The sequence below is a fragment of the Oryza brachyantha genome, chromosome 6, assembly GCF_000231095.2.
Source record: "Oryza brachyantha chromosome 6, ObraRS2, whole genome shotgun sequence".
In the NCBI taxonomy this organism is placed as follows: Eukaryota; Viridiplantae; Streptophyta; class Magnoliopsida; order Poales; family Poaceae; genus Oryza; species Oryza brachyantha.
Genome location: NC_023168.2, coordinates 20908728 through 20934215, shown reverse-complemented (window position 1 = coordinate 20934215; position 25488 = coordinate 20908728). Strand labels below are relative to the sequence as shown.

Below are 25488 nucleotides of genomic sequence, written 5' to 3'. Positions count from 1 at the left end.
TTCTTTCCTACCAAATTATTTCTCCCATTTTATGCACACGTTTCGAACGGTTAAATAGTATATTTCTTGCAAAAAATGTTTTATATAAAAGAACACAGCCTGTTAGCTCGCCTTTTTGGTGTGTTTCATGCAACAACAAAAAAAAAAAGAATCATTTGATCTTTCTAAAGCAAAATTTCAATTCTGCGTGAGCTAATTCAATCGTTTTTATCCTCAAATAGTTATCGCAAACCCAAATAATCCATGAAAATCTAAGAACTCATGAGAAGAGCTTACCACTTTAGAGTTTAGCTGCGTTCTGCCAAAAAAGAAAAAAGTTAGTTTTTTTTTTTCAGTTATATGTTCTTGCCAACAGCATGCACGGCGGGCAGAAACGCGAGCTGAACCAACCACGCGAGCAGCAGAGCGGAGCTCCCAAATGGGGGGCCTCCTGCTTCGTTCCGACCATTCCTCCCGTCGCCTTCCTCTAGACCTGTCCCTCTCTCCCCCTGGCTGGGCCACGCAGCACCAACACCCTCGTCTCCTCTCCCGGCGCGCGGTGGTCGGAGGCTGCCCGTCGGCCGCCGCCGCCGCCACCGCCCGCCGGCGAGGGACACCCTTCATCACGTACCTTGGGTGATTGTAACTACCTACGTGCAGTGATCAACCCCGGCGCGCTGGCTTTCCTAATTCTGAGAATGCACCGGTGGCTCGTCGCCAGCTGCGGCGACATCCGGGCGGCGCGGCTGTCCCGCCGCCGAGGTACGCGCGCTTCCGTCTTGGCGCCGATGAGACGACACGCGTGCTCTCATTTGGATTGATTGTTGTTTGCCGCGTGCGGTGTAGCAGGCGACGCGCCCAAGTCAGCGCCGCCGTCGCCGTCGCCGTCGCCGCCGAGGCAGAGGCTGAGGAAGACGGGGTCGGAGGCGGCGATGATGCTGGCGGTGCCCAAGGACGTGGAGGAGTTCCGGACCATGTCGGCGTACGGCAACAACCTCGAGCTCTTCACGTACGACCAGCTGCGGGCCGCCACCGGCGACTTCAGCGCCGAGCGGATCGTCGGCGAGGGCGGCTTCGGCGTCGTCTACAAGGGCGTCATCCACGGCGCCGAGGTCGCCGTCAAGCAGCTCAACCCCGACGGCCACCAGGGCGACCGGGAGTGGCTGGTACGTGGCTGCACACACACACACACACACACACGTAATCATCCTCTCGCCATTGATTCTTGCTCATGATCAGCTCATCCATGAATTGGCGCATGCAGACGGAGGTGAGCTACCTGGGTCAGTACAGCCACCCGAACCTGGTGGAGCTCATCGGCTACTGCTGCGACGACGATCACCGGCTGCTGGTCTACGAGTACATGGCCAATGGCAGCCTCGAGAACCACCTCTTCCGACGTGAGCTTTTCCTCTCCGTTTTTGTTGACGACGACGCATCGAGCGCGTGCATGAAACCGGTCGACTATTCCGTCCAGGTTCATGCAACCTCTCATGGACGACGCGGGTGAAGATAGCGCTCGACGTGGCCAGAGGGCTCGCCTTCCTCCACGGCGGCGACCGGCCGATCATCTACCGCGACTTCAAGACCTCGAACATCCTGCTCGACGCGGTCAATTGATTAATTTCGCCGGCCATGCGCATCCCGACGAGGCTAGCTAGCTAGCTAGCTCATCGGAGCTTGAGACGATGACCTGAATTGGGTGGTGGTGGTGGTGGTGGTGCAGGATGCGAAGGCGAAGCTGTCGGATTTCGGGCTGGCGAAGGAGGGGCCGCGGGGAGGGAAGACGCACGTGTCGACGAGGGTGATGGGGACGTACGGCTACGCGGCGCCGGAGTACGTGGCGACGGGGCACCTGACGGCGATGAGCGACGTGTACGGCTTCGGCGTCGTGCTGCTGGAGATGCTGGTGGGGCGGCGGGCGCTGGAGCCGGCGGCAAACCGGAGGGCGGCGGGGCGCCGCGACGGCGGCGGCGGCTGCAGCCTCGTGGACTGGGCGCGGCCGATCCTCATCCGGAGCAAGAAGCTGGAGAGGATCGTCGACCTGCGGATGGGCCTGCAGCAGCTGCACGGCGGCGTCGAGCGGGTGGCGCGGCTCGCCTACGACTGCCTCAGCCAGAACCCCAAGGTGAGGCCGTCCATGGGCAGGGTCGTGCAGACGCTCGAGGCCGTCCTCGCCGACGAACACCGTCACCACGCCGCCGCCGCCGCCGCTGCTCCGGGCGCCGCCGAGTGATTGCATATAAAATAGACGTACATGCGTGCATGTCTGTGCATTAATTTCACCAATTGTGTCGTGGCTACCTACGTGTGTATACGTGTATACTGTACACAGTATAGGGTATATATATACTCAGTATCTATCTATATACGGAAGGATTAGATATAATTAGTTAACGATAAACAATTTGAAAAAAGGTCCATCTGCAAGAAAATGGTAGTAACAGCATAAATTGAATGAAGTCTGCAAAATTATAAAAAAAAATGTATATTGTGGCTGCTGGGATTCGAGCCCAGGTCTCCACGGCCACAACGTGGAATTCTCACCACTAAACTACAGCCACTTTGTGGTAGCTTCACAAGATTGTCTTATTACCTTCTTTGTGGGCTCATTGCTCAACAGAGAACACATAACTGATTCTGCATAGGTATTTTAACCCAATCTGAGGCAAACCGACTAAACCTCTAGAACAACATAGAATCGACGTATATTGGTCTCGCACTGGATATGCCAAAACTGGATCATTGAGAAGATATTAAGCAGCTCCCTTACAATTGCCTTTGCATTTCAGTGGCACAAAATAAGGTATTACACCTGTCATATTTCATAAACATGTAAAATAATTACAGTATATCACCAGCTACCACGCGGGGCTTGTGGCACCTATTGAACAGCAGCTAGTGGATTCATCTGGGTGGAGAAGGCGAGTTGCAGGGCATCAAGGAACGCCCGTCTCAGAGATGAAAGCTGTTGGAATGCAGTCCTGTGCGAAGGACATTCACTCCCAATGAGTCATTTGCGACATAGAGGCACACAAAAAGTAAGATTGAAAAAGCTGATTGCAAGTGTGAGAAATCGGTACCTCTTCAACGCAGCACCTTTCCTCCGTAGAATGTACATTGTCGAGAACAGCAGCGAAAACAGAAACATAACTTTACCACTTGGTAGAACCACATGTATCTTTCCAAGTTTTATGCGAAATGAATGAAACCACCAAAACAATGGATCAAATTGATTTGTGACGTGTTGAAAAGGAGGTTGAATGGATTTTGGTAAGGCCTTTCTAAGTCCATTTACACTCCCATTATACATGGGTGCTGAGCCTTTAGGAGCATCCTCATGTGCTGGTGATGTTGAGCCATTCTGAGAAGTGATAAGGTTTCTTTCTGTTGATTCTGATGGTTTTACCCCCAGATTAGCTGCCGATTGTAATGCATGAAGTTTTTTCAACAGGTCCTGCAGAGAGAAATAGATTAAGAAACTTGGCGATGCAAAAAGAATTGCCAGTGAATCTCAACCTCAGGAGAAACACTAGGGGCGTAGCTGCAGTGAAAGTTCAGAAAAAAAAGGTATAGAAATCTGAAACTCCTAAGCTTTCTATAGTATCTATTACTACAATGGACCAACAAAAGCTCACCTGCCGATTTTGGTCCATCAACTCAGAACTTTCAGTCCATGAGATAGCAGCTTTCGTATCATGAGAGACAACACTAAGCAATGTTACTGTATACAGTTCTGCCAACTCAAAATATTGTTCAGGTGCCATAACTGACATAACAACCAATCCATTTGAGGAGCTGTTCTTTCCTTCATTTAAAACATAAATTTGATCATCAGTATATCTCCATTTAGCAAGGTATTCCTCGAAGATTGGTCTAAGATCAGACACAGATCCTTCTGCCATTTGCATTGTAGCCCTACAAGAAGAAAAATACCAGTAACTGACACAAAGAAGCATGGAAACACTCCATGTAAAACCAAGAATATATGGGGCAGGGCCTCCGTGTAACTGTAACACATACCCTATAATGAAAATTTTCAATGGTATTGATGCCACTGAACCATAGATTGTCTTAAGCTGAATAAACATTTCAGATGTCCTGTAATAGTTAGCATAATGTGTTAAACACACCAATATAAACCAGACATCAGAAGCTATGCAAACATTCTACACAGTGGATAAAGAATATGATAGCATCAAGTACGTTTGCATATATTTTGCATATATAGTATAACGCCACATTTCATTATCCATCCATAAAAAAATTCTTAGCAATCCTGAACCATACATTAGAAAATATGGAAACATTCTTTTGCATATGTACATATACTGTTTTTCAGTTGTCTTTTTAAAGGCAAATTAAGGCTGGCAATACGTATGTTGCACATTTTATTTAGCCTTTTATCAGGGTATTAAGGAAGTTTAACCAGCAAAAAAAAAAACAGATATGATTATATAGTTACTCATGAAGATTGTGTGTTCTTCAGCAAATTCAGAAGCCTGTCAAAATAACCAATACTTATGTTATCAACGATACCAGAATTCTCTCTAGATGCAGCATGTATAGAACCTTAGATTTGGCCGGAGGAACAAGAAAATACTTAAATACAGGACTAACTACAGCATGTATAAGCAATAAAATGAGGAAAGAAAATGGATCTACCTCTTGAGTTCTTTAAGTGCCTGAACAAGTACCATACCGGCTAATTCAAGCATCTCCAGAAGCTCATCGTGGTCACATGAACTTTGCATAGCAGCCGAATGTACTTTACTGGATACATACAAGGCAATGGACACGGCCTGCTCGAACAATCCACTGACCAGATAGCTGAGCCATGAGGATGGCAACAGAGTAAGTAAAAACAAGTTTCAAACCTTTTTATTTAAATACATGCGTAGGAGTACTATACCACTAATATGTAGAGAAAAACTGTACAGTATAGTTTACTGCTCCTAAAGACTAAAGTTATCCAGAATCATAACAAACAGTCCAGATTTTTTCTTTGACATAGCATTCGTCATGACTAAATCGACTAAATTCCCCTGTCCTTGTGTTCATCGAAACGAGTAGACGAAAAAAACCTAGCACGAATTTGCTGCCTGTTGTTACGCAACGCGATGGTTGCAATCCAATTACCTTACTGATCAGCAACCGAGATGAACCACATGGGGGGGCATGGGTTAGAGACGAAGCGAGGTAAATCTTACCGCTCGGCTTCGTCAATTTGCTTCCAGAGAACCGGCTCCGGCTCCTGGGCTGAGGTCCCCATGGCAGGGAGCTCCCGCTCCGCCTCCGCCTGAAGCATCTCTCTTTCCCCACGCCGCTTCGGCTGATGGCTGCGGCGGCGGCGGCGGAGAAGCGCGCGGGCGTCTCCTCCGGTCTGCGGCGGGGAGAGTCGTGGTTGGGAAGAAGAGGAAAACCCAAAATAAATACTATAAAAAAGAAGAAGAAGAAAACAATTGGAATTGGGGACGGAGTGGATAACCAACGCGCTCTTTCATTCGAGCCCAAATACTCACCGAAAAAACGAAGCCCGGATCCTCGAAGGCGGCGGGCAGAGAGGAGAGGAGAGGAGCGAGCCGCACGGCCGATGACGGCGGCGACTGGCAGCGGCGGCGCCGGCGGGATGGGATGGGATCGCCGCCTCCGCCGTTGCGGGCAGGCCGGCCTTGTGGGTGGGGAGAGACGGTGAGCAGGCCAATTTTGATCGGATGGGCCTTCGTGGGCCGTCCGTTTTGCTCGCGTTGGGCTGTGCCTACGTTTCGTGGCCCTTCCGGCCTTTGGGACATTCAGAGGTAGATTTCTAGGATTGACTTTTCTCTCGTCTATATTAGTAATGCTAATTTATTTTATAAACGCATCTACGAATATAGAGTTTAGCATGATTTCTTAGTTAATACAACCAAACATATTTTTATTACTTTTCTTCTTTTTATCTACCGCATGTAACAAAAGTTCTTTTAAAAAATTGCTAAGAGTGGACTCTAAGTCATTGTCATTTATAACAACCACTTTTTTTTTCATATATATCATCACATTTACTCAGGTGACAATAAAGAGAGTCGGCTAACAATTATCTGTGTATATGACCTAAAGCACAATATACACTTTCTATCTTTGGGACGGTGTATCCTCTCGTATTTAGCCTCGTCTTGTTGCTTTTTTACAAGTATAAGCAAGATGTCTTATTAATTATTAAAAATTAATTTATAAATTATATATATAAGTTAATAATCTAAAAGCAAATGTTGAAAAATAAACTATCATAAAAAAATCCTAAAATAAACTCTTTAAAATTAAAATTTTAGCTTATAAGAATGGCATCTCCGTCTTTTCATTTATACTTAAATTTGAAGTTGATTTTAAGTTTTTTATCATAAATTATTTTTTGGGCTCCTCCGTGAGTCGGGATCCAAAAACATATCAAATCACCTCTAAATTTCGATTTATATGGCTCACTAGATTCTTCATATAAAAATCTGGTAGCACACAAAATTTTCATTTATGGAGTTTTTTAAGTATACGTAGCCCATACGCAGCTAGCCCTTTCTTTGTTGCGCACATAAAATACATCATCCTCTTCAGAAAACTAAAAACACCGCTCGCTACTTTTTGCTACACCCTTCGTTTTATATTATAAGAATTTTTAACCTTGTCTAACCTACAATATGAAAAGATTTCTACTACTCTCTTCGTTTTATATTTGTTTTATATTATAAGACTTTTTAACCTTGTCTGACCTACAATATGAAAAAGGTATTACCCTGTATGGAACCAAAAAACAATATTATTTAAGGAAAAGTCGGTTGCATGATCGACAATATCCATCCTAATTGCATGGGCCCGAACAACCTACCATCGTATCGATTGCATGAGCATGTTGTAAAGCACTGACATGTTATTAGTCTATGAAATGGAATAGGTCCACGACCCACTGTCAAGGCACAAGACTATTAGAATGAGAACATGAGAAAGAGGCAAATTCATCTAGAATGTAACACTTTTAAACTACATTTGGATTCCTTTTTTTTGAAAGTGCAGAGAGGCAAATTAATTAAGCGCATGAACTTGACCGGAACATGCTAGTATTACATTTTTCAAGTCTTTGGTCAGGTCAAAAATGGACACCCAACAAATGTCGGTCCCATGCATAATCTAGCTTTTAGGAGGGGAAATTTCAGATGCACAAGTGCATAAAAACATGCATAAAACTAGTTCCTATATGCTAGTATGAAAGTTAATTAAAACCAAAACATAACTAAAATTGTGATTAGTGGAGAAAAATTCCATGCTGCTAGTGCAGTGACCCCATTATAACAGCAGCTCAAACAAAATGGCACCAGGAGCATGTTAGTATCTCTGTCCTAAAATATAAGACATTTTAATATTAGATATGTGTATTAAGAAAATTGATGCAATTAAATAGAGAAATATTACGATAGGTTGATAAGAGAAAAAAAACTTACACATATAAATTCACCCAAGTATACGGCACTGTATTTTAGAACAGAAGAAATAAATATGAAATATTATAATTCAATATATAGTTAAAAACTTCAAAATATACGTCAACGGCTCAACGCACACGTAAACATATACAATCACCCAAGTATTACTCCCTCTGGGTTTCTGGGTTTTTTGTTTGACACCGTTGATCCTTTGATTTATGTTTGACCTTTCATCTTATTCAAAAATTTTGTTCAAATAAATAAAATTATAAATCATACTTAAAATTACTTTAGTAATAAACCAAATTATAATAAAATAGTCAATATTTATATAAATTTTTTAATAAGACGAAGGGTAAAAGTAGACAAAAAGACAACGGCGTCAGAAAAAATCAGAGGGAGGATATACGAGAGCTGTGTCCTAGTACACATCTAAACATTTAAAGATATTCCTATGTAAGGGAAAAAAAATCCATACGCGCTTATTGTTCTATGTAGTGACATGGTCATATTAAAGCGAACACGACTAGCGTGATAATATATGTCTCTGTGCTCTGCTTTGTCATCAGGACATACTTATCAATAGTAATGTCTGATATCATGTTAGCTGAACATTATTATTCTATGAAGCTCCAATGTCAATTGGTGTTAGAAAATTCCTACCGTAGAAAGCTTTTGGACAAGTTTGGGTACGGACCGTTATTTAAGTTAATCCCCACCGTCTCCATACTTATCAAAATATATTTATTTGTAGGATTTTAATTTTTTCTCAAACTGAACTACATATTTACCTAAGTCTTCATCTCAACAGTCACAACATTCTTATATTTAATTTTTCTTACGTATGTATTTTTTGATCTCAATAAATCATAACTATTTCTCATTTCAACAGATACTCGTTGCACTCCTGTGCATTTGAAATGCCATGGTAGTAATATACCTGACGTGTTAGAAATTCCTGATCCCATAGTGATAGGATCGTAGGTGTATGATTCAATCATTCTATGGTTAAAACTCGAATAGTCATTAATATTGAGGTGATTGTTGGATTTAAACGATAATTTGCAAATAAAAAATAATTTATAATAAAATGTTTATATATGTATTGTTAGCGATCTAGAAGTCAAGGCCGAAAAATAAACTTTGGTGAAAAAAATCCTATAATTAATCAACTCCAAATTTAAAGTTCAAAATTAAAATTTTAACTTATAAGCATAAGCAGAAGTGAAAATATTGAGTGATTATTTACACGGATGTACAGTAGAATTTTAGTGAGCCTACGGATTTGCAGCTAGTTTCATTTCTTCAAGTTTATGTTAGATTATAAGATACAGATATGTGAATGTGCAGTATGTGTGTACGTGTATCTTTGAATATATTCTTCCTGTGATCGGAAAAGGAAGTCCGGCGACCTCGACATCAAACGTATTTTTCTTTACTCCCACCGTTCCATATTATGCCTCGGCAGTAATACGAACAATACTTTAGTTTACAAAAGCACATAAATAATCACATCCATTCATTCAATCAATTTCATGCGATTTGCCAAATTTACATTTTGCATAAATACATATATTAGGATTTGTGACCCTCCAGCTCTTTTAATACCGTAGATTATATTGGTCTTGTACCCAAACTTCATATGCTGATTAGTTTGGACCAGATGAAGTAATTAATTAAAAACGTTAACAATATCAAATAAAAAATCGAGAACAGCAATATGAAACGTAGATAATATTTGTTTATTTATTTGTTAAACTTGACGGTCACTGATCTTGGGCGAGGCGGGGACGGGAATCTCCACGGCGATCAACGGTGTCCACACGGCACGAATCTCAACGCAGACCCCGTGGTGTATTTAAGCGCACGCACTCCAGCTCTTCCCCGTCGCAACGGAGCGGTTTGGTTCAGAGTTGGATCTCGCTCGCCTCGCCACGTGGCAGCCACCCAAAGCCCCACCCCTCCTCCTCCTCCGTCCCGCCATGGCGCCGCCGCCCGCCGCAGCTTCCGCCGGGGCCGGGGCGCACAACGTGTTCGTGTACGGGAGCCTCATGGCGGACGAGGTCGTGCGCGCCATCATCAAGCGCGTCCCGGCCTCCTCCCCCGCGCTCCTCCCCAACTAGTAAACCCCCCCCCCCCCCCTCCTCCTCCTCCTCCTCCTCTCCTCTCCTCTCCTTCCTCCATCAAAGATTCCTCTTCTGCCGTTCCATCAGAGATAGGTTCCTCGCGCCACTAGTGCGGCCGTGACGTCGGTCGATCGTGACGCGCGCGCGCGCGCGCGAGACAGGTAGTGGCGGGCGAGAACGAGATGCTGCGCGAGTGTCTGTGGCCCGCAGCAGTTTGGACTCTCGTTTTCCAGTTGCAAATTTGTGGTCGTAACACACAAGTGAAAAGTGCACGCTGAAACACAAGAATTTTTACCACTTTTACTTTTTTTTTTTTATTTTGGGGATTCTTGTTTTGATCGGTGACTCTAGTTCTTGTGCTCGTCGATCGTATGTTCATTTTGATGAAGGTGCAAAGCTGCAGCTGCAAATTCTAACGGCACTTGCAAATTTGTGGCAGCCACAGGTTCAACATCAAGGAACGGATTTATCCTGCAATCCTACCTGCTCAAAGCAAGAAAGTTGCTGGCAAGGTTTGCTGATCGATCGCTACCTCAATTAATTTTGGCCTTCTTTTCCATTTACATACCAAGATGATACTAATCTATTCTACGGAGTACATGTATAAACATATAATGAACATAGCATAGTGTAACCGTGAAAGCTCTCTCTGTATTAGTGAGCTTAATAGGTTCAGAACATAATTAGGATGTTATGTTCATCTCTCTCTCTGAGATGGCGTCCAGAAGTATTCGCAATAAATTGCATACCAAGTCCTTAAATCTCTTTGCAAAGAGGCTATCTTGAGCACCTAGACTCTTTCTCCTCTAATCTATGGTTACTATTCTGCAGGTCATCATGGGTGTTACTGATGCAGAGCTCCATATTCTGGATGAATTTGAAGATGTGGAATACGTCAGGAGGAAAGTTGAGATATCATTAACTGTAAGTTTCACATATTTTCTAGGAGACGCACACGTGCATTTTAGGAATTCATTTGTTCTTGAAATATATTAATATTGTGCTAATTAATTGATAACCTTTTCTTGTTGTGTTGATCATGTGCCGTCTTAGCAAATTTCACTTGTAGTAAACCATTTCTCTTGCTTTGAATTTTATTTTATCCTCATGTAGGAAAACCTTTTTTTTCCCTGTTGATACATTGTCATCCAGAATTCTACATGGCTTTTGTTAAAAACAAAGGTGATTTGTCCTTGCAGGATACTTCAGAGACAATGCTTGCTGACACCTATGTATGGGCTGATGCAGAGGATCCAAATCTTTATGGTGAATGGGATTTTGAGGTGAGGATATTTCCATTTATATTCATATCTGGTGGCCCCATTACTACAGATAAAAGATCATAAGACATGTTATTTTATTAGTTTTTTCATTCTCACAGTTGTACTTTATTGTCTTTATGCTGAACTGAACTATATTGTATATCAACATAGACGTAGATAAAATTCACACTGGTTATTATGACCCCAAAAAAGAACTTAAATAACCTGTTTTCCCTGATGAAAGACTTCTGCTGATGACCACTAAAAGCATCTTTAATGTGTGTTCTAAAAAGGTGCATAGAGGAGAGAGAAATCTATAGGATAGATGCTATACATTGGAGAGAGGGTGCTAAGCTAAATTTTCTAAGCACCAATTGCTTATCTAAGCAACTAGTGTTTAGATTAAAAAATGTTGCATGGTGGGGGAAAGGTGAGAAGGATGGCAACTTTTTATCTTAGTGGGTCATACCTAGTCTAGCAATATGAGTCTAAGTATTGGAGCACATTTAAATAGACTAGCACCTTATGACATGTCTATCCTTAAAACTTAGCAAGGAAATATACACTAAAAATACCCGCTAGTTTATTCAAAACGCTGGGCATACTTACCTAATATTAGCTCCTGTAGACATATTTGTTGTTAGAAAGGTTAACATCATTCATTTGATATTAATTATTGAGGCTAGGTCACTTTTTTTTAGTGATATCCACTTTGATATGTTGTTAGAAAAGTTAACACCATTCGGTTGACATTAATTAGGGAGGATTAACTCGCTTTTTTTTTTTGTGATATCCACTTTGAGCTCATTCATGTGTTCTCTGCAGGAGTGGAAGAAGCTGCACATGAAAGATTTCCTTGCGATGACGCTCGGATTCATGCATGGTCTCGAACAGCCTGAATCGAAGTCCAGGGTTGAAACCTACCAATCATTTATGCAGGACATCGAACAGCCTGGGACGAGGACGACCGAGGTTGAGATATGAAGGGATTGCCATGAGTTCTTCGCCAACATCTGAATACTACTGATATAGTGATGTGGCAGTGCGCTGTATTAGCATGTTACAATTAAATAAACGCATCTCCTTGTGAATGAGATCCTTATAGCATCGTCCATTAATAACGCAGATTCAGTGTGAATAAAATTTCTAGTATGACTTGGGCTGTCCAATGTGTGCTGGTGATGCATGATTTTTACCACAGAATTTTGTCAAGTCATTGTTAAAAAGCAAAATATTATATTTATAACAAAAAATAATTTATAAATAAAATTTTAATATACATGTTCTTAGCGATCTAAAAGCAAAGGACAAAAAATAAAGTATGATAAAAAAATCAAAATTAACTTTAAATTTAATGTTAAAAATTTAAATTTTAACTTATAAACATAAACAGAAGTGAAAAGATGAGGTCGAAAGGAAACACTCATGTAGTGATGCACATCCTCCTGTTTTAGATGCTCTTTCTCCAGTCCTGACGCCTGCGTTTTATGTATTGGTAAAAACTGTTTATCCTATGACGACAGGATGTTACTCAGTATTCCAGTAACTGAAGAATAACCTCAAAACAAAGAGTTGGCAGCTTCAATTTTTGATTCATTGAAATCTTAAGAATGGCCTCTGAAGAAGAATCACAGAACTGGCCTTTCCAACAGTACAACATTATCATCCTTCACCTAACCCTCAGGAACTCTAGGTAAGTTTAAATTTACCATCCCTACTCCCTTTTTGATGTGAGAAACTACACATATATAAACAAAAAAAGAACACTACTAATCCGCTGAGCCATTTGCGCTCCCGGATGTAAGCTGATGCATCTACAACAAACTCCGGTGATCGCCTACTTACACCGGCGCAGCGTGAAGGTATGATGAACTGGTGAAATTTTGGTCATTCGAATTGTTCATATGAGCCATTGGAAGGGTTACCGGAGTTCTGGTCGCAGCGAGCCCTCCACGCGTTCCCTCCGTCTGAGCTGCTGCAGGCCTGGTTTGGGGGAATGCTGTTGTTCCCCAGATCACAGCCCTCCAAGCTCATCTGCTGTACTTCTTGGGGTGAAAGGATCCTGATGCACCTTACACAACCCACAAATTCCCTGTATGATCCACGGTAGCACTCATTAGGAATGCATGTTCGATACTTTTATGCTGTTTGATTGTGGGCGAAATGTGGCGATTTATCCACCCAGATTCTGGGAGCGAAACTTGAAAGTTTGCGCAAGCATGAAAAGAAAATGAGGGCTACAACTTACTCCCACGGGTCGTCGCCAAGAAGTAGGATGTCATCTTCATGATCCTTGTAAACAAGCTTCCAACCGATTCTCTGCCGTTCTTCAAGTTGCCCCTCTATGCTGAACATGCGTGCCAGAGCGTGCTTTAATTCATCATATCCTGAGAACTGACTAATGTCAATGGAGCGGCCCACAGCTCCTCGCTTATATACCTGCAGTAACATATAGGTTAGGCAAAGATGCAACTGCAAGATCATACTATGATCATACAACAAAGAAACAGTGTTTATTCTAACAGCTTCATCCTGGTGAAGTTACACTTAGAGAACCGCGAACTTGTCGGATTAACATACAGAAGTTATGGTTCTTCCCATTAAAACATCCTAACATCTCCTAAGCAACAAAAAAAGAAATTACCCATAACGTCCTGGTCCAACCACAGAACAGAATCTGCCTCAAACTTATCATGCAACTCAACTTATTCCTATGCACATTTAATTTAATGCTCTAAAACTTAATAAAGGAGAACCTGCTTTTAGTACATAAAACCACCATCTCAATTTTCAGTTTGTGTCACCTTAGTAATGAAAAGAAAACCGTCCTGTTTACTTAAAATTAAATTTATGCTGACCACAGAAGATGCTGTTGGTTGGCTTCGGACAAAGAATCAGAAAGGTAACTGACCTTGGTGAATGTCCTCATCCTCTTTAAGGGAGGAGCAGGAGGCCAAGAACTCCGGTTCAAAAAGCCACCATCATTCAGTGCAGAGTCAATTGAATTAAATGCCATATCTGATGCACCAAATGACTGTGAAACCATTGAGGATGATATTTCTTGCTGTGCATCCTTTGGAATTCTATAGCCATTATCAATTTCTGTTGAGATATGGTTCTCGTACTTGGCAGCATCAATTCCATTCGACAGGAAATCATCTGTTCCCATAGGGAAACCCAGTTGACCATCACTGTTGATTCCAAACAATGCATTATTACTTGTGTTAGGAGGATGGATTTCAGTTTCAGGAGGAGCATCTTTGAACATCTGAGGCTGGCTGAAGTTGGACATAGGGAAATTTGGATGAAGAAGTCCATCATTCTGGGAAAGCCACACTGAAGTTGCTGAAGAAGCAGTTTCCAGATAGTCCGTTGGAGGTGGGTTGTTGACATAATTTTGAGAACCAGCCCCAGCATTTGCTAATTTTGAAGCCACTACAGTTTGTTTCACATTTTGGTTTAACTTTGGCGATTCCTTTATCATTCTCGGGGTTGCTGTGACAGCTTCAAGGGAGCTTGGAACTGACATCGGAGCAGCAGGCTGAGGAACCTTCTCTGTGTTGATCATGCTACAATGTTTGTTCCTACCAAGTATTGGTTGAAGAAGGTGACCACCATTAGCTGTGGAGGGTGATGTTGAGCAAGAAGGGATTTCTTCTGTAAGTACAGAATGAGTAGCACCAGCCGTCATCAAAGGACTTCCCATTGTTGAAATGACGTTGGCTGATGTGGTCAGTGGAACAGCAGCTTCTGATGTGTCTGCCAGCATGGCTTGCTTCTGTAGAAGCTTCTGCTGTGGCTCTTGTTGGACAGGCGGTGGCAGTGATGCGTTCTGTGATGGAACCCTGGTACTTTGTTGAGGCATCATTTGTTGTTGGGGAAGGGTTTGGGAGTTCGACAGCTGCTGTTGCATATCCAGAAGCAACTTCTGCTGTTCTTGGATTAGAGGTAATTGTGCAAGGGTAACTCCAGGTTGTGAAAGTAATGACTGCTGTTGTTGTTGTAGTTTTTGTAACAGTTGCAGCTGAAGCTGTTGATCAGATAGCTGCAACTGCTGATTTGCCAGACTTGGCAATTGAGAAGGCACCTTATTTAGCTGCTGCTGTTGCTGTAACTGCTGTTGCTGAAGCAAAAGCTGTTGCTGTTGCTGTTGCTGCTGTAGCAATTTTTGTTGTTGCTGCTGCTGCTGCTGTTGCTGGGGCAAAAGCAAAGGCTGGCTGGTAGTTGGTTGTTGACCTTGAGTTGAAGATGCATGTTGCTGTTGCATTTGATTCTGGACAAGGACCTGAGCTTGGCCAAAACTTGCTTGAGCTTGGCTCAAGGGAAGTATATGGTTCATGGAAGGTTGTTGCCTCGCAAGGTTGCTAGCATCATGAATCTGTTCCTGAGGTTTGGTGCTCACACCAAGCTGATTCAATGGAATGGTTGCCTTTGATAACTCATTGACTGGCTGCATTTGCTGAGAGAGTTTGGGAGTATTAAATTGTATGTTGTTCTGTTGAAGAAGCTGGTTCTGCAGGCACAACTGCCTAGAGAGATCAGCAGCACCAAGATTTTGCATGTTGGGGTTGCTCAACGATCGCAGGTAGTCAGACTGCATGGCTGTGTTTGCAAATGAGGAGCTCTGCTGCATGTTCATGTTCATCCACTGAACCAAGCTCAGCCCAGGCATTATGGTATTCTGAGTCTGAGGATCCTTTATGCATATTTCCTCACCAAGCCAAGGCATAGCCCGCTTTAACAGATTCTCCATCTCTGAGGACTCATCGTCTGTAAGAACATGGTGGGAATCAATAGTTACACATACAAGCAGTTTAGTAAAACATTTCATATATTTGAACTGACAACAACTTTACGATTTCATAATTAGCTCAAATATTAGCTGAAAAAGATTGTCCACAGCGGCTGCTTGGCCAACCCCACCCCGCCCACTCACTTTAAGAGTGGTTTAAGGAATATAAAAGTCATGGTAATGTAAGATGAGAGCGCACCTAATTGCCTGGGCCGCTTCGCACCAAAAAATGGTGGAGGACATATGAAAAATGGAGCAGCAACCGGTTCAATCTCCCAGATAGAAACCCTATTTCGCCTTTCACCAGCTGCAGATTCATCCCAACCAACCTATTCGAGAAAACATAAATTCTTTTGTATCAGCAGAAGAAATGGGGAAAAGAAATAGCATATGGTGCTGCCAAAATTAACTAGAAAACAAACCTGTAAGTTGCGCCACTGCGAGTTTTTCCATCTTACTGGATCTAGATCACTTATGCCAGTTATTGTTCCCATATATCTGCAATAAGGTCAAGGAAACAACAAAAAATAAAAAATTGATGATCATTTGCAGCTTTGTATTGAGATGAAAAATAATATAATACGGCAATTTTGTCCACAATTGTCTTTCATGAAAAAGTGAAAAAAAATACCTTCGTGTTCCTAATTCCTCAGTCTCAAACATCATGCGGAAGCGCATTCCTAAAGATATTTGATTACCATAGACTGCCTTCTGATACTTAGCAAATGGGATAACAAATTCAGTAGGACTCGCCCTGAAATACAAAAATTTGAATGCCATGATTTCAACAGCTAATAATATTCACCAAAGTTGAGCTCAGTAGTTACTATTTGAGACCTACCAAGAAGCATACATAAGTACAGAACTTACCTAGGATTATAAAAGATGGTAAATGGGCTATTATTGGCAGCAGCATGGGCTGCAGCAGCAAGAATCCCTATATGCATGCTGTCACTTGAAAGGACAGATGATGATATGTTAGTTGGCTGTCGGTTAGCACGCCTGATTCCTAATAGAAGTTGCTGTTTTTCATCCCTAAAAAATATAAAAGGAAAGGAAAGAATGCAACCGTTAAATCACTCTGCATAACCACAAAAAACAACAAAAATCCCATATCTCTCATGCTCATATTTTAGTCCAAAGTTAGAAGATATATATCACCAAAAGGGCATACCTAACAAAAATGACAGAATCTCCGGCAAATAACCTCTTGCCACTTACAAATAGACTCCAGCCAGTGGTAAGCAGATGACGTTTTGGCTGACCTGTTTATGCCAGAACACACATGTGATTAAATATCTTGTCTGGACAAGACAGAAACCAACCACACATCACATAAAAACATAATTGAAGCTTGAATACAGGAACTGTCATGAGTAAAGAGTCAAAAGAAACTATGCTTCTGCATGCAATTTCAGTCGATCTTGCTCAATATTCAATATCAACAACTATATATTGGAATACCAATAGGTAATTTTCCAATTTTTATACTATCAATTCATTATGTTTTCCTCATTGTTTCTGTTTTCTTACCCCGATATATGTGACGGAACGTCCACACATTGTCATGCAAATCCCTGGCTTGTAGCTCTTGTGCAGGTGGTTGCATTGAGAAGTCCTACATCAAGCACCAGTGATTTCACAATAAGGATGCAGAAAATGCTTCACTTAACTACTAGTATCACATATGAATCTGATCTTTGCATACCAGTGGTGGAAATATCTTTTCTGCAGCTCGGCGAGGCACAGAGAAGCCTCCATGAGTACTTGTATCACTTGCAGTCAGTGTCTTGCAGAAGAATTCTGTCTGTGGTCTTGCCTGTTTGAGTGCAAGCTCTGATAATTGCAGGGCCTCCTTCCCATACTTTTCAATGCACAATCAATTGAAATAGAAAAGGTGGATTAGAAACACTGAACAAAAAGGCAAATCAATGAACATTTACTGGGGATGCACAAAAGCATTGAATACTTACTGAAGTAACTGGCTGAAGAGTCATTTGCGCATACACTTCATCAGTTTCTGGGTCCGCCTAAGAAATATAGATGGACCACATTTTCAGCACAGATGGTTAAAGGCAGAAAAACTATAACAACGGCTCATGTCTGTAGATTACATGTAAAGTGACATTATGCAGAAGGCAAATCAATTTCGAAGGAAGATTTGGGTAGCTTGGAACATGCGCATCGACATCCTTCTGCATAGAGGCTGCAACCTGCAATACAAAACATGCTTAAATTCCTGTTCCGAGCAACAGTTTTAGGCAGGAATCAGAAGTATGCAGATATAAATTTACAAATACAGTGACTGAACAAGAAAGTAGTCTAGTATTCCCTCCGTCCCATATTATATGAGATTTTGACTATTCACTTGTAATTTTTAACCTTTCCTTTTATTCAAAAATTTACTGCAAATATAAAAAATTTATAAGTAATACTTAAACTACTTTTAACAGTAAACAAAATAATAAACAAAATAAATAATATTTTCATTTTTTTTTAATAAGACGAGTGGTCAAACATTATCAATAGAAAGTCAAAATCCTATATTATGTGGGACGGAGGGAGTAGCAGAGAAGCCACAGGGTAAAACGAAAGGATACTCAACCATGATGAAAATCATAGGGAAATGGCAAGTGAATTTCTTGAAGGTACTCAACCAGGCCAAACAAATATTATTCGGAAGCTACTTATGTTTTATCTTCAAACCCTTTACAAGTTTTTCGTTTTATTTCTGTGATTCCAAAAATATATATATTTACAGACATTAGGCTGAATATAAAGCATAAATTCGTTTCTTATATAATAAGTTGCACGGAAACTTTCTCCTGACTCACATCAGCATGTGCCATGAGAACATATCCATCATACGGTTACTTGAAAAGTTCCCTTTTTCTCATCAAAAGAGAAGGGATAGAAAAAACACATACAGAATTAGGCACCCCCAGCACTAGCTTTTACACAAAGAATCTTTTCCAAATCCAAACAATTCATCACCAATACTTCAAACTTGCTCAAATAAGGTAGTCCAATGCCAAATCCAAGAAAGTTGTAACAGGGGCTACTGGATGTAATATCAATAAATGTGAAAACACGAAGCTGCTTCGCTGCTTCATCTACCAAACGACAGAGCAAGAGAGTGGTGCCACACACCAGAAACCCATAAAAGAGGGGGTCCAGTATGCCTAATACTTCTAACAACTTTGACAACAAGCTAAAAATCAGTATATAACAAAACAAAATAAAGTACAGTGAAGCAACAAGACCAATTGAAATCACCCACAGACTATAACCATAGAAAATTAAATTAGTACTGCCAAATAGATCAATGATAGTTTGTAATATCATATAACCAAAAACAATTCAAGAAAAGAGCGTACTTTAGGAAACGGAATATATATGCATCCAGAAAAGATTCCCGGAAACATACAAGCATTAAGTGAAACATTCCAGAAATAAAGATATGAACAAAACATAACATTTTGAGCCCTTGCAACACATCCTATCAAATAATTATAACTGCCTCCACCTTCTGAACAACATGGAGCACACAAAATTGAAAAAAAAAAAAAGAAGAAGCATTCCATCAATAATCATCCTTGACACCTTTCAGTATCTTCCCCTCTCAAACTCACATGGAACGCAAGTTATGAACTTATTCGCAAGAGAATCATCAGAATTCAGAACGGGGCGAGTTGGAGTTAAAAAGCGAAAACAAGAAGAGAACTTTGCACAGCAGCAACTAAAACCATCAAAGCAATGCCTGAACCAAAAAGGTCTCAAAACGAGGTCATCCATGGATATGAAACAACATCATCAAACATGAATGATGCCACCACGAGTCACCTGCTCGCTGTGGCCCTGCGGGAAGTAGACGACGAGGCTGCCCGCCGGCGGCAGCGACACCAGCGGCCCGGCGCAGGCGTGCCACAGCTCCGAATTGATCGCCGGCGCCTTCTTCTCCCCTGCAAACCAAGAACCAATCGCCTCGTCAGTAACGCAACAGAAGAGAAACTTCTCTCCAAATTTCCCCACAACATGATGATGATCCAAATGACCAAATGCATTCGATTTCGCTGTCCTATTGGCATTTCGCCCTACATCATCGCCGGCGCTGCCGCCTTCCGTAACTTTGCACTTTGCCCCCTGGACGACCAAGATTTTACACAGGTGACACTGCGCATGGCTCACCGGAGCCTACCGCAGCAGCTACATGCGATTTCTCAAACTTTGAGGGAAATAAATGCGGAACAGTAAATGCTGCGACGCTCGCCGGCGAACCGAGAAGGTCGGGCCATCAACTTGTATAACTTCTTTGCAGATAAACCCCCATAAATACAGAAAAAAATCACCATTTTGATGCAACACACAACAGTAATCCAGAATCGAAGAACCAAAAAAAAGGGTGATTTCCAATTCTTTGGGCGCAAAAACGCGATAAAACAGGGACCAGATTGCACGAGCAAGAACACGGCGGCTGCTCCACTCCAGCGAGCCGCCGTCGGAAGGAGCATCAAGCAAGCAAATACCTTCGCACCCGCTCCCCACCGCCGCAGCGGCCGCCATCGCACTGGTCACCGCCGCCGCCGTCGCCGTCACAGTAGAACTCGCCGTCACCGGCGGCTGCTGCTGCTGCGGCTGCGCCTGCTTCATCATATCCCCAGGCCGGCCACCGAACAAGTCACCCCGCCGCCCAACCACGCCCCTTCCACCGTCGCGGGAGACCTCAGCGCGCCCCACGCATATCCGGCGAGCTCGCCGCCGCCGCCGTCGTCAGGAGGAGAACAGAGCCACCGTGCGGCGCGCGTGGCGTCGTGTCCCCGACGGCCGACACGAGAGGGACAGGGGAGCAGGCGAGGCGGAGGAGGTGAGAGCACAAGAAGAGGCAGGCGGCGCCAAGACCGAAGCTTTGCTTGCTCTCTGCACCCCCTGGCCACCTAGCTACTGCCCCTACTCCGATCTATCTCTAGTGAGGAGGAAGGCGTAGGCGTAGGTGTGCGTGCGTAGGAGGAGTAGGGGATGGTGATGGTGGCCTGCGCTGCGCTGCGCCGCTGCAGTTGCTGTGTTTCTTGTTTGCTTTGGGCGCTCGGCTGCTGGCGCTGGCGCTGGCGCTGCTTGCTTCTGCGCCTCGGGGAATTAAAAGTTTTTCTTATTGTCTGCGACTGCGGGAGAGGGGTGGAGGTGGAGGTGGATGGACATGGAGGTCAGCTCCGCCTCTCTCTCTCTTGCTTCTTCTCCTCTCACCCTCCCATTTTGTTCTCTCTGCCTTGTGTGGGGTCCTGCATCCGATCCTGCTACGCCCCACCAAAGCTACTCTTGCTCCATGCCTCCGTAAAAAAAACACTTTTTATATGCCAATGGGATAATTGTTCGGGTTTTATATAAAAGATAAATGATATATTTATAAATAAAAAATAATTTATGAAGAAAAATTTTATATATGTTTTTTTACAAGTCTGAAAAACAAACTTAGGTAAAAAATTCTAAATTTAATATAAAAATTTTAATTTATAAGCTTAAGAAAAAAAAGACGATTTAAGTCCGAATAAACGTTTATCCAGATTTATATAGCACAAAAAGTAAGTTTAATTTGGAACGGAGATAGCAAAGTAAATTAGCAGTGTAAGTCCGGGAATTACCCGTACTACTAGTATTCTCTTTCGTGAGGAATTTTTAGGGCAACTTCCTAAAACTGTAGGAATTTGAATTTTGACATATCTCGAGACAAAGTCACCACAATCAAATTGCTATCGACAGATATGTCATCTACCATTAAAAAACAATTAGTTAGAAATATAAACATCGGTGATGTCTGTGACTTAAATTCGGGTGAACATGTCTAAGTTTCGTTCAGTTCATGCTAGGGACAAATTTTGGATTCCTTGTAAGGCATATCACACTTTACAGAATGTATCATGTACAAATAAATTTCTTCGTTTCTATGGAACATGCCGTGATGTTTCGGGGAATTTATAAAGGTCAATTATCCTTTGACATTGCGCGTCAGACGTTAGACTATGATTTTAGGGTTACGGTTTGAGTGAAGTTTTGGTAAGGAGCTGATTGTTTCACTGAATTAAGTATAAGCAAGATCTTTACTAACAATTAAAAAATAACATAGATTAAAAATTTATGTGCGTTCTTAGAGATATAAAAAGAAACTTAGGAAAAAACACTATAATAAAAAACTCAAAATCAACTCAAGCATTAAAAAAACAACGATACTCAAAATCAACTCTTATTTAATTTTAAAAAAACAATTTTATCTTATAAGCATAAATATAAGCAAAGAAATATGAGCTAAAAGCAAAGGGATGCGCTGCTGTTGAAAAAATATTTTCTTTACTTGAAACTGACCTTTGACTTCCTCATTTTTTAGACATTACCTCGACGTATTTTAAATACCATAATAGCTAATATTGTTAAATTTTGAATATATATTTGATCATTCTTCTTATTTAAAAAATATATAGAAGTTTTATTTATTCCGTTGTGATTGTGTTTATTACTGTAACTTACATTTCCGTAATATTTACACGATAATTTTAATAAAAGGATAAACGTATAATGAACTATTAACGGTATCATTGTCTGTTAGAATAAGGGGAATAAATCTCTATCTCTATTTTACCATATAGTATAGTTTTCTTAACAAGTTTAATCTTTCCATAATTCCATTCTACTCCCTCCGTTCTATATTATATGACTTTTTAAAATTGTCTAGATTTATTTCATTTATTTATGTAATAGTATATATGTTTTATATATATATATGTCTAGATTCATTATTATATAAATAAATCTTTATTAGCATATAAATAAATCTAAGTAATACCAAAATCTTTTTTATAGTATGGAATGGAGGAGGTGGTAAACAAAAACGTTGCAACTTTTAACCATAATTCCTTTCGGTCATCTGACTTTACCAGTTGTGCTTCTGTGCTGAACAATATACATCACTAGAGCAATCTTAATGCAAGCTACTGCTTGTGATTTTTTATATATTCCAAAGAAAACAGTATTAAAAAACCACTATTATAATATAAACAGTAATGATTCATATTTAAATTTAATATTACATAGAAAACATATCACATGGTTATTTCTTTTTCTTCGTGTACTCGTCAATATTTTATTTTGTATAACAATTTACTTAATTTTTTAATATCATCTTATGGAATGCCACGTACATCCTCGCCGCTAATTTTGACCATGACGCGGCCGTAAGCTTTCACAGGTTACTTGGAACTTGGGATGGTTGGGTGGTTGGGACCCGGACTTGATGGAATCAACTTGAATAAAAATCAAACATGAACTTGGAATCCCAAGGATCAAAGCAAAAGTTTGCCTCCTCCTTAAAAATCTACTAATAAATACTGCAAAAATACAGTTAAACATTGCTCACAATGTGCTACAAACATTTGTTTGAAAGTAACCTCTCCATTGAGTCAAATGAAAAAACAAATGGTCAAGTGCTCAAGAAAAATTGCATCACCAGCATGTACTGTAGATACTTAAGAAATGGATGAGACAGATTCCATGTTCTGTGAACAAATGTTCCATTAGGTCACCTGAAAACATCTGCAATAAGAGGCTTTATTTTTGTAAAAACATACTAGTTGGTACCATCTAGATTATACTAATCCGTTTTTGGACACTTTCACCAAACCTACTGCTCCTAATTCCATGCTTTTAGACTTGGGGTTTTGATGTGAGAACAAAGAGTGTGGCGCTTGATAATTGGAGAGAGCAAAGCCGGAAACACAGGTAATGCAAGCATGCACAGGCCAACTAATCTCCTGTGGCCTCACCAGCTCCATCATTGCCATGTGCACATCTTTTAAACTAATCACCCACTTGTAATTAACTAATTACATTGCTTAGCTTCATCTTTTTTCTTAAGGGCATCTTGCTCAGGGGAATATTTAGGAGCATGATTGCCCTTGCCTAGCTGCCCATATCTACTAGGGCAAAACAACAGCACCATTTAGTAGTGTCATCAGTTGCTATATAGATATTAAAAAAACTACAGCTGTTGTTATTCAGTTGCTGTGATAAAAAGGGATTGAAAACCTAAATGGTACAGTAGTGGGAGATAGTTTGTTGTGCTAATAAGTTCAAGCATTTATTTATGTGGTTTAGTTCTAATTGTTGGATACCTAAAGGTGGTTCAGTTGATAGTTTTTTTTTCTTTCTGTTGGGATAGGGGAGGAGGTGGTCGAGGTAAAATGTAATTTTAGAGTTTGTATTAATTGCAAGAATTTTCCGAAAATTTTGAAGTAATAAATTTATTTTTTCACAAGTCACACGAATATCAGACGCTAGATATAACAGTCAAACTAGTGCGACCTAGCAATTATTTATATAGAGAAAATTACTGGTCTATAAAATGTTGGATTATCCGTATAAAAAAACTCATACACACAACGCACCCTAGAATTACAAGGGTGATCTTTTTTTTTGGGAAAAACCAAAGGACATATTTTTTAAAAAATAATTTATAAATAATATATATTTTCTTAGCGACCTAATCTCAAAACCAATTTTAAAATAAAGTTAAAAATTTAAATTTTACCTTATATATACAGCCAGAAATAAAAAGATAAAACTATCCCTGATACTCAATGAATGCCATTGCCACTTGGTAGCATGAACCATAAAGTACTCAACTATACACTCATTCCTAACAAAAGTGAAGCAAAACTGAATAATACCTCGTAAGAAAATACCCAAAGAACAATGGAGTAACTGCAGCTCCTACCATTTTTCTTTTTGGAAAAAAAGAAAACCATAATTAAAAAACAAAAATAATTTTTTAAATAAAACTTTTATAAACATGTACGTAATGACTCAACAGAAAAAATATTAAATTTAATAAAATAAACCACAAAACTAAAATGTAAAATTCAATTCAAAATTCTGAGGAGTGTCGAGCTCAACAGAAATAACCGTCCATGCATCGAACCCACACACGGGGGAGACAGACTGGACGACACGCCGACACCGTGGCCCCACAAGGAGGAAGCCCCGGCCGGTGGGGCCACACCCAGCCGCGCCACGTGGCGAGATCCCGACGGCCGAATCGGGAGTGCGGCTGCGCTGCGCTGTGACCCGTCGTGTGCGAAGGAGTGCCGTGGGGACGGGACGGTTGCCGTCGCGTGCACAGCACTCATCATCGACGAACGGACGGCTCAGATCTTCCTCCTTTTCCACCTGGGGCCCACGCCTCCTCATAAACCGCGTCACGCAAAACTCGTTTTCGTTTTCCTTCTCGAGACGCTCGTCACGCGCAAAACGCTGCCCGCTTTTGCCTTCCTTTCTCCATCGTCTTTCTCTATTTTCTCTTATTTATTTTTCTTCACGATTTTTTGTGTGTACATTTTTCAAATAATACGTTTTTTAATAGTTTTCTATAGTAGTTTACCATCTTGTAATTTAAAAATAGATTTTATAGTAGCTAATTATACCATTTACAATATTAAATAACTGTAAAAATCATATAATTTTTCACCCTTATTCAAAATTCTCTAAAAGGAACACATGGGTGCGAGTCTCTCTCAAAACGAAGAAAGCGGGACGACGGACACTATGATATTCGGGAGTGGGTGCTTTTCTTCTGTTATTATGATATTCGGCCAAATTTTGCCATGTTTCTATCGTGGTTTGATTCCTGTTTTATTTCAAATTTAGCTTTAAACTGCTCGGAGTAAATAAGCAAGCGCCAAAAAGAAAAGGTTTGAAAATAAGATAAAAAAAAAGATCAACTTTACGATTGTCTGCACAGACCTGGACCAAAGGGAGTTGACCCGAACGGCTAAGGACATGCTTGACAGTGCTTTAACTTCTAAATGTAACTTTTTGGAATAAAGTCTGAATTAGAA

At 41.1% G+C, this 25488-nt stretch overlaps 4 protein-coding genes and 1 non-coding gene across 5 annotated transcripts; 2 read left to right on the top strand and 3 right to left on the bottom strand.

Moving 5' to 3' along the window:
• Positions 1-160: 160 nt before the first annotated feature.
• On the top strand, positions 161-2522 carry LOC102707977 (probable serine/threonine-protein kinase PBL17). The gene is made up of 5 exons (XM_015838214.2): positions 161-741; positions 829-1145; positions 1244-1379; positions 1457-1590; positions 1706-2522. The coding sequence occupies exons 1-5, from the start codon at positions 678-680 to the stop codon at positions 2213-2215; spliced, it is 1161 nt and encodes a 386-aa protein (XP_015693700.2). The 5' UTR covers positions 161-677; the 3' UTR covers positions 2216-2522.
• LOC102709571 (protein APEM9) lies at positions 2445-5630 on the bottom strand. Its single transcript, XM_015838290.2, has 7 exons — positions 5502-5630; positions 5190-5362; positions 4645-4809; positions 4003-4080; positions 3618-3897; positions 3063-3436; positions 2445-2963 (listed from the first exon to the last, which is right to left on the bottom strand). The coding sequence occupies exons 2-7, from the start codon at positions 5285-5287 to the stop codon at positions 2864-2866; spliced, it is 1095 nt and encodes a 364-aa protein (XP_015693776.1). The 5' UTR covers positions 5288-5362; positions 5502-5630; the 3' UTR covers positions 2445-2863.
• TRNAH-GUG lies at positions 2472-2543 on the bottom strand. The gene has a single exon. It is a non-coding gene; the product is annotated as a tRNA-His (tRNA).
• A 3687-nt stretch (positions 5631-9317) lies between the features above and the next one.
• LOC102707691 (AIG2-like protein D) lies at positions 9318-12023 on the top strand. The gene is made up of 5 exons (XM_006657251.3): positions 9318-9552; positions 9996-10068; positions 10388-10480; positions 10756-10839; positions 11644-12023. The coding sequence occupies exons 1-5, from the start codon at positions 9413-9415 to the stop codon at positions 11800-11802; spliced, it is 549 nt and encodes a 182-aa protein (XP_006657314.3). The 5' UTR covers positions 9318-9412; the 3' UTR covers positions 11803-12023.
• Positions 12024-12390: 367 nt separating this feature from the next.
• On the bottom strand, positions 12391-20830 carry LOC102709287 (auxin response factor 19). Its single transcript, XM_006656390.3, has 14 exons — positions 20137-20830; positions 19454-19572; positions 17725-17823; positions 17584-17640; positions 17319-17474; positions 17144-17228; positions 16785-16875; positions 16481-16645; positions 16242-16364; positions 16033-16108; positions 15810-15939; positions 13730-15588; positions 13067-13257; positions 12391-12910 (listed from the first exon to the last, which is right to left on the bottom strand). The coding sequence occupies exons 1-14, from the start codon at positions 20261-20263 to the stop codon at positions 12706-12708; spliced, it is 3483 nt and encodes a 1160-aa protein (XP_006656453.2). The 5' UTR covers positions 20264-20830; the 3' UTR covers positions 12391-12705.
• Positions 20831-25488: the final 4658 nt, after the last annotated feature.

Bases quoted from the DNA above. Each gene is read 5' to 3' on its own strand.
- LOC102707691 (XM_006657251.3), top strand. From the start codon at position 9,413: ATGGCGCCGCCGCCCGCCGCAGCTTCCGCCGGGGCCGGGGCGCACAAC. The intron at 9,553-9,995 runs GTAAACCCCCCC...AATTTGTGGCAG, and splicing joins CCCGCGCTCCTCCCCAACTA to CCACAGGTTCAACATCAAGG. The intron at 10,481-10,755 runs GTAAGTTTCACA...TTGTCCTTGCAG, and splicing joins AAGTTGAGATATCATTAACT to GATACTTCAGAGACAATGCT.
- LOC102709287 (XM_006656390.3), bottom strand. From the start codon at position 20,263: ATGATGAAGCAGGCGCAGCCGCAGCAGCAGCAGCCGCCGGTGACGGCG. The intron at 17,824-19,453 runs GTGACTCGTGGT...TTTGTATTGCAG, and splicing joins CGCAGGGCCACAGCGAGCAG to GTTGCAGCCTCTATGCAGAA. The intron at 15,589-15,809 runs GTGCGCTCTCAT...ATGTTCTTACAG, and splicing joins GAAGCGGCCCAGGCAATTAG to ACGATGAGTCCTCAGAGATG.
- LOC102709571 (XM_015838290.2), bottom strand. From the start codon at position 5,287: ATGCTTCAGGCGGAGGCGGAGCGGGAGCTCCCTGCCATGGGGACCTCA. The intron at 3,437-3,617 runs GTGAGCTTTTGT...TTCTCTCTGCAG, and splicing joins TGATGGACCAAAATCGGCAG to GACCTGTTGAAAAAACTTCA. The intron at 2,964-3,062 runs GTACCGATTTCT...TCCTTCGCACAG, and splicing joins AAAGGTGCTGCGTTGAAGAG to GACTGCATTCCAACAGCTTT.
- LOC102707977 (XM_015838214.2), top strand. From the start codon at position 678: ATGCACCGGTGGCTCGTCGCCAGCTGCGGCGACATCCGGGCGGCGCGG. The intron at 1,146-1,243 runs GTACGTGGCTGC...TGGCGCATGCAG, and splicing joins AGGGCGACCGGGAGTGGCTG to ACGGAGGTGAGCTACCTGGG. The intron at 1,380-1,456 runs GTGAGCTTTTCC...TATTCCGTCCAG, and splicing joins CGAGAACCACCTCTTCCGAC to GTTCATGCAACCTCTCATGG.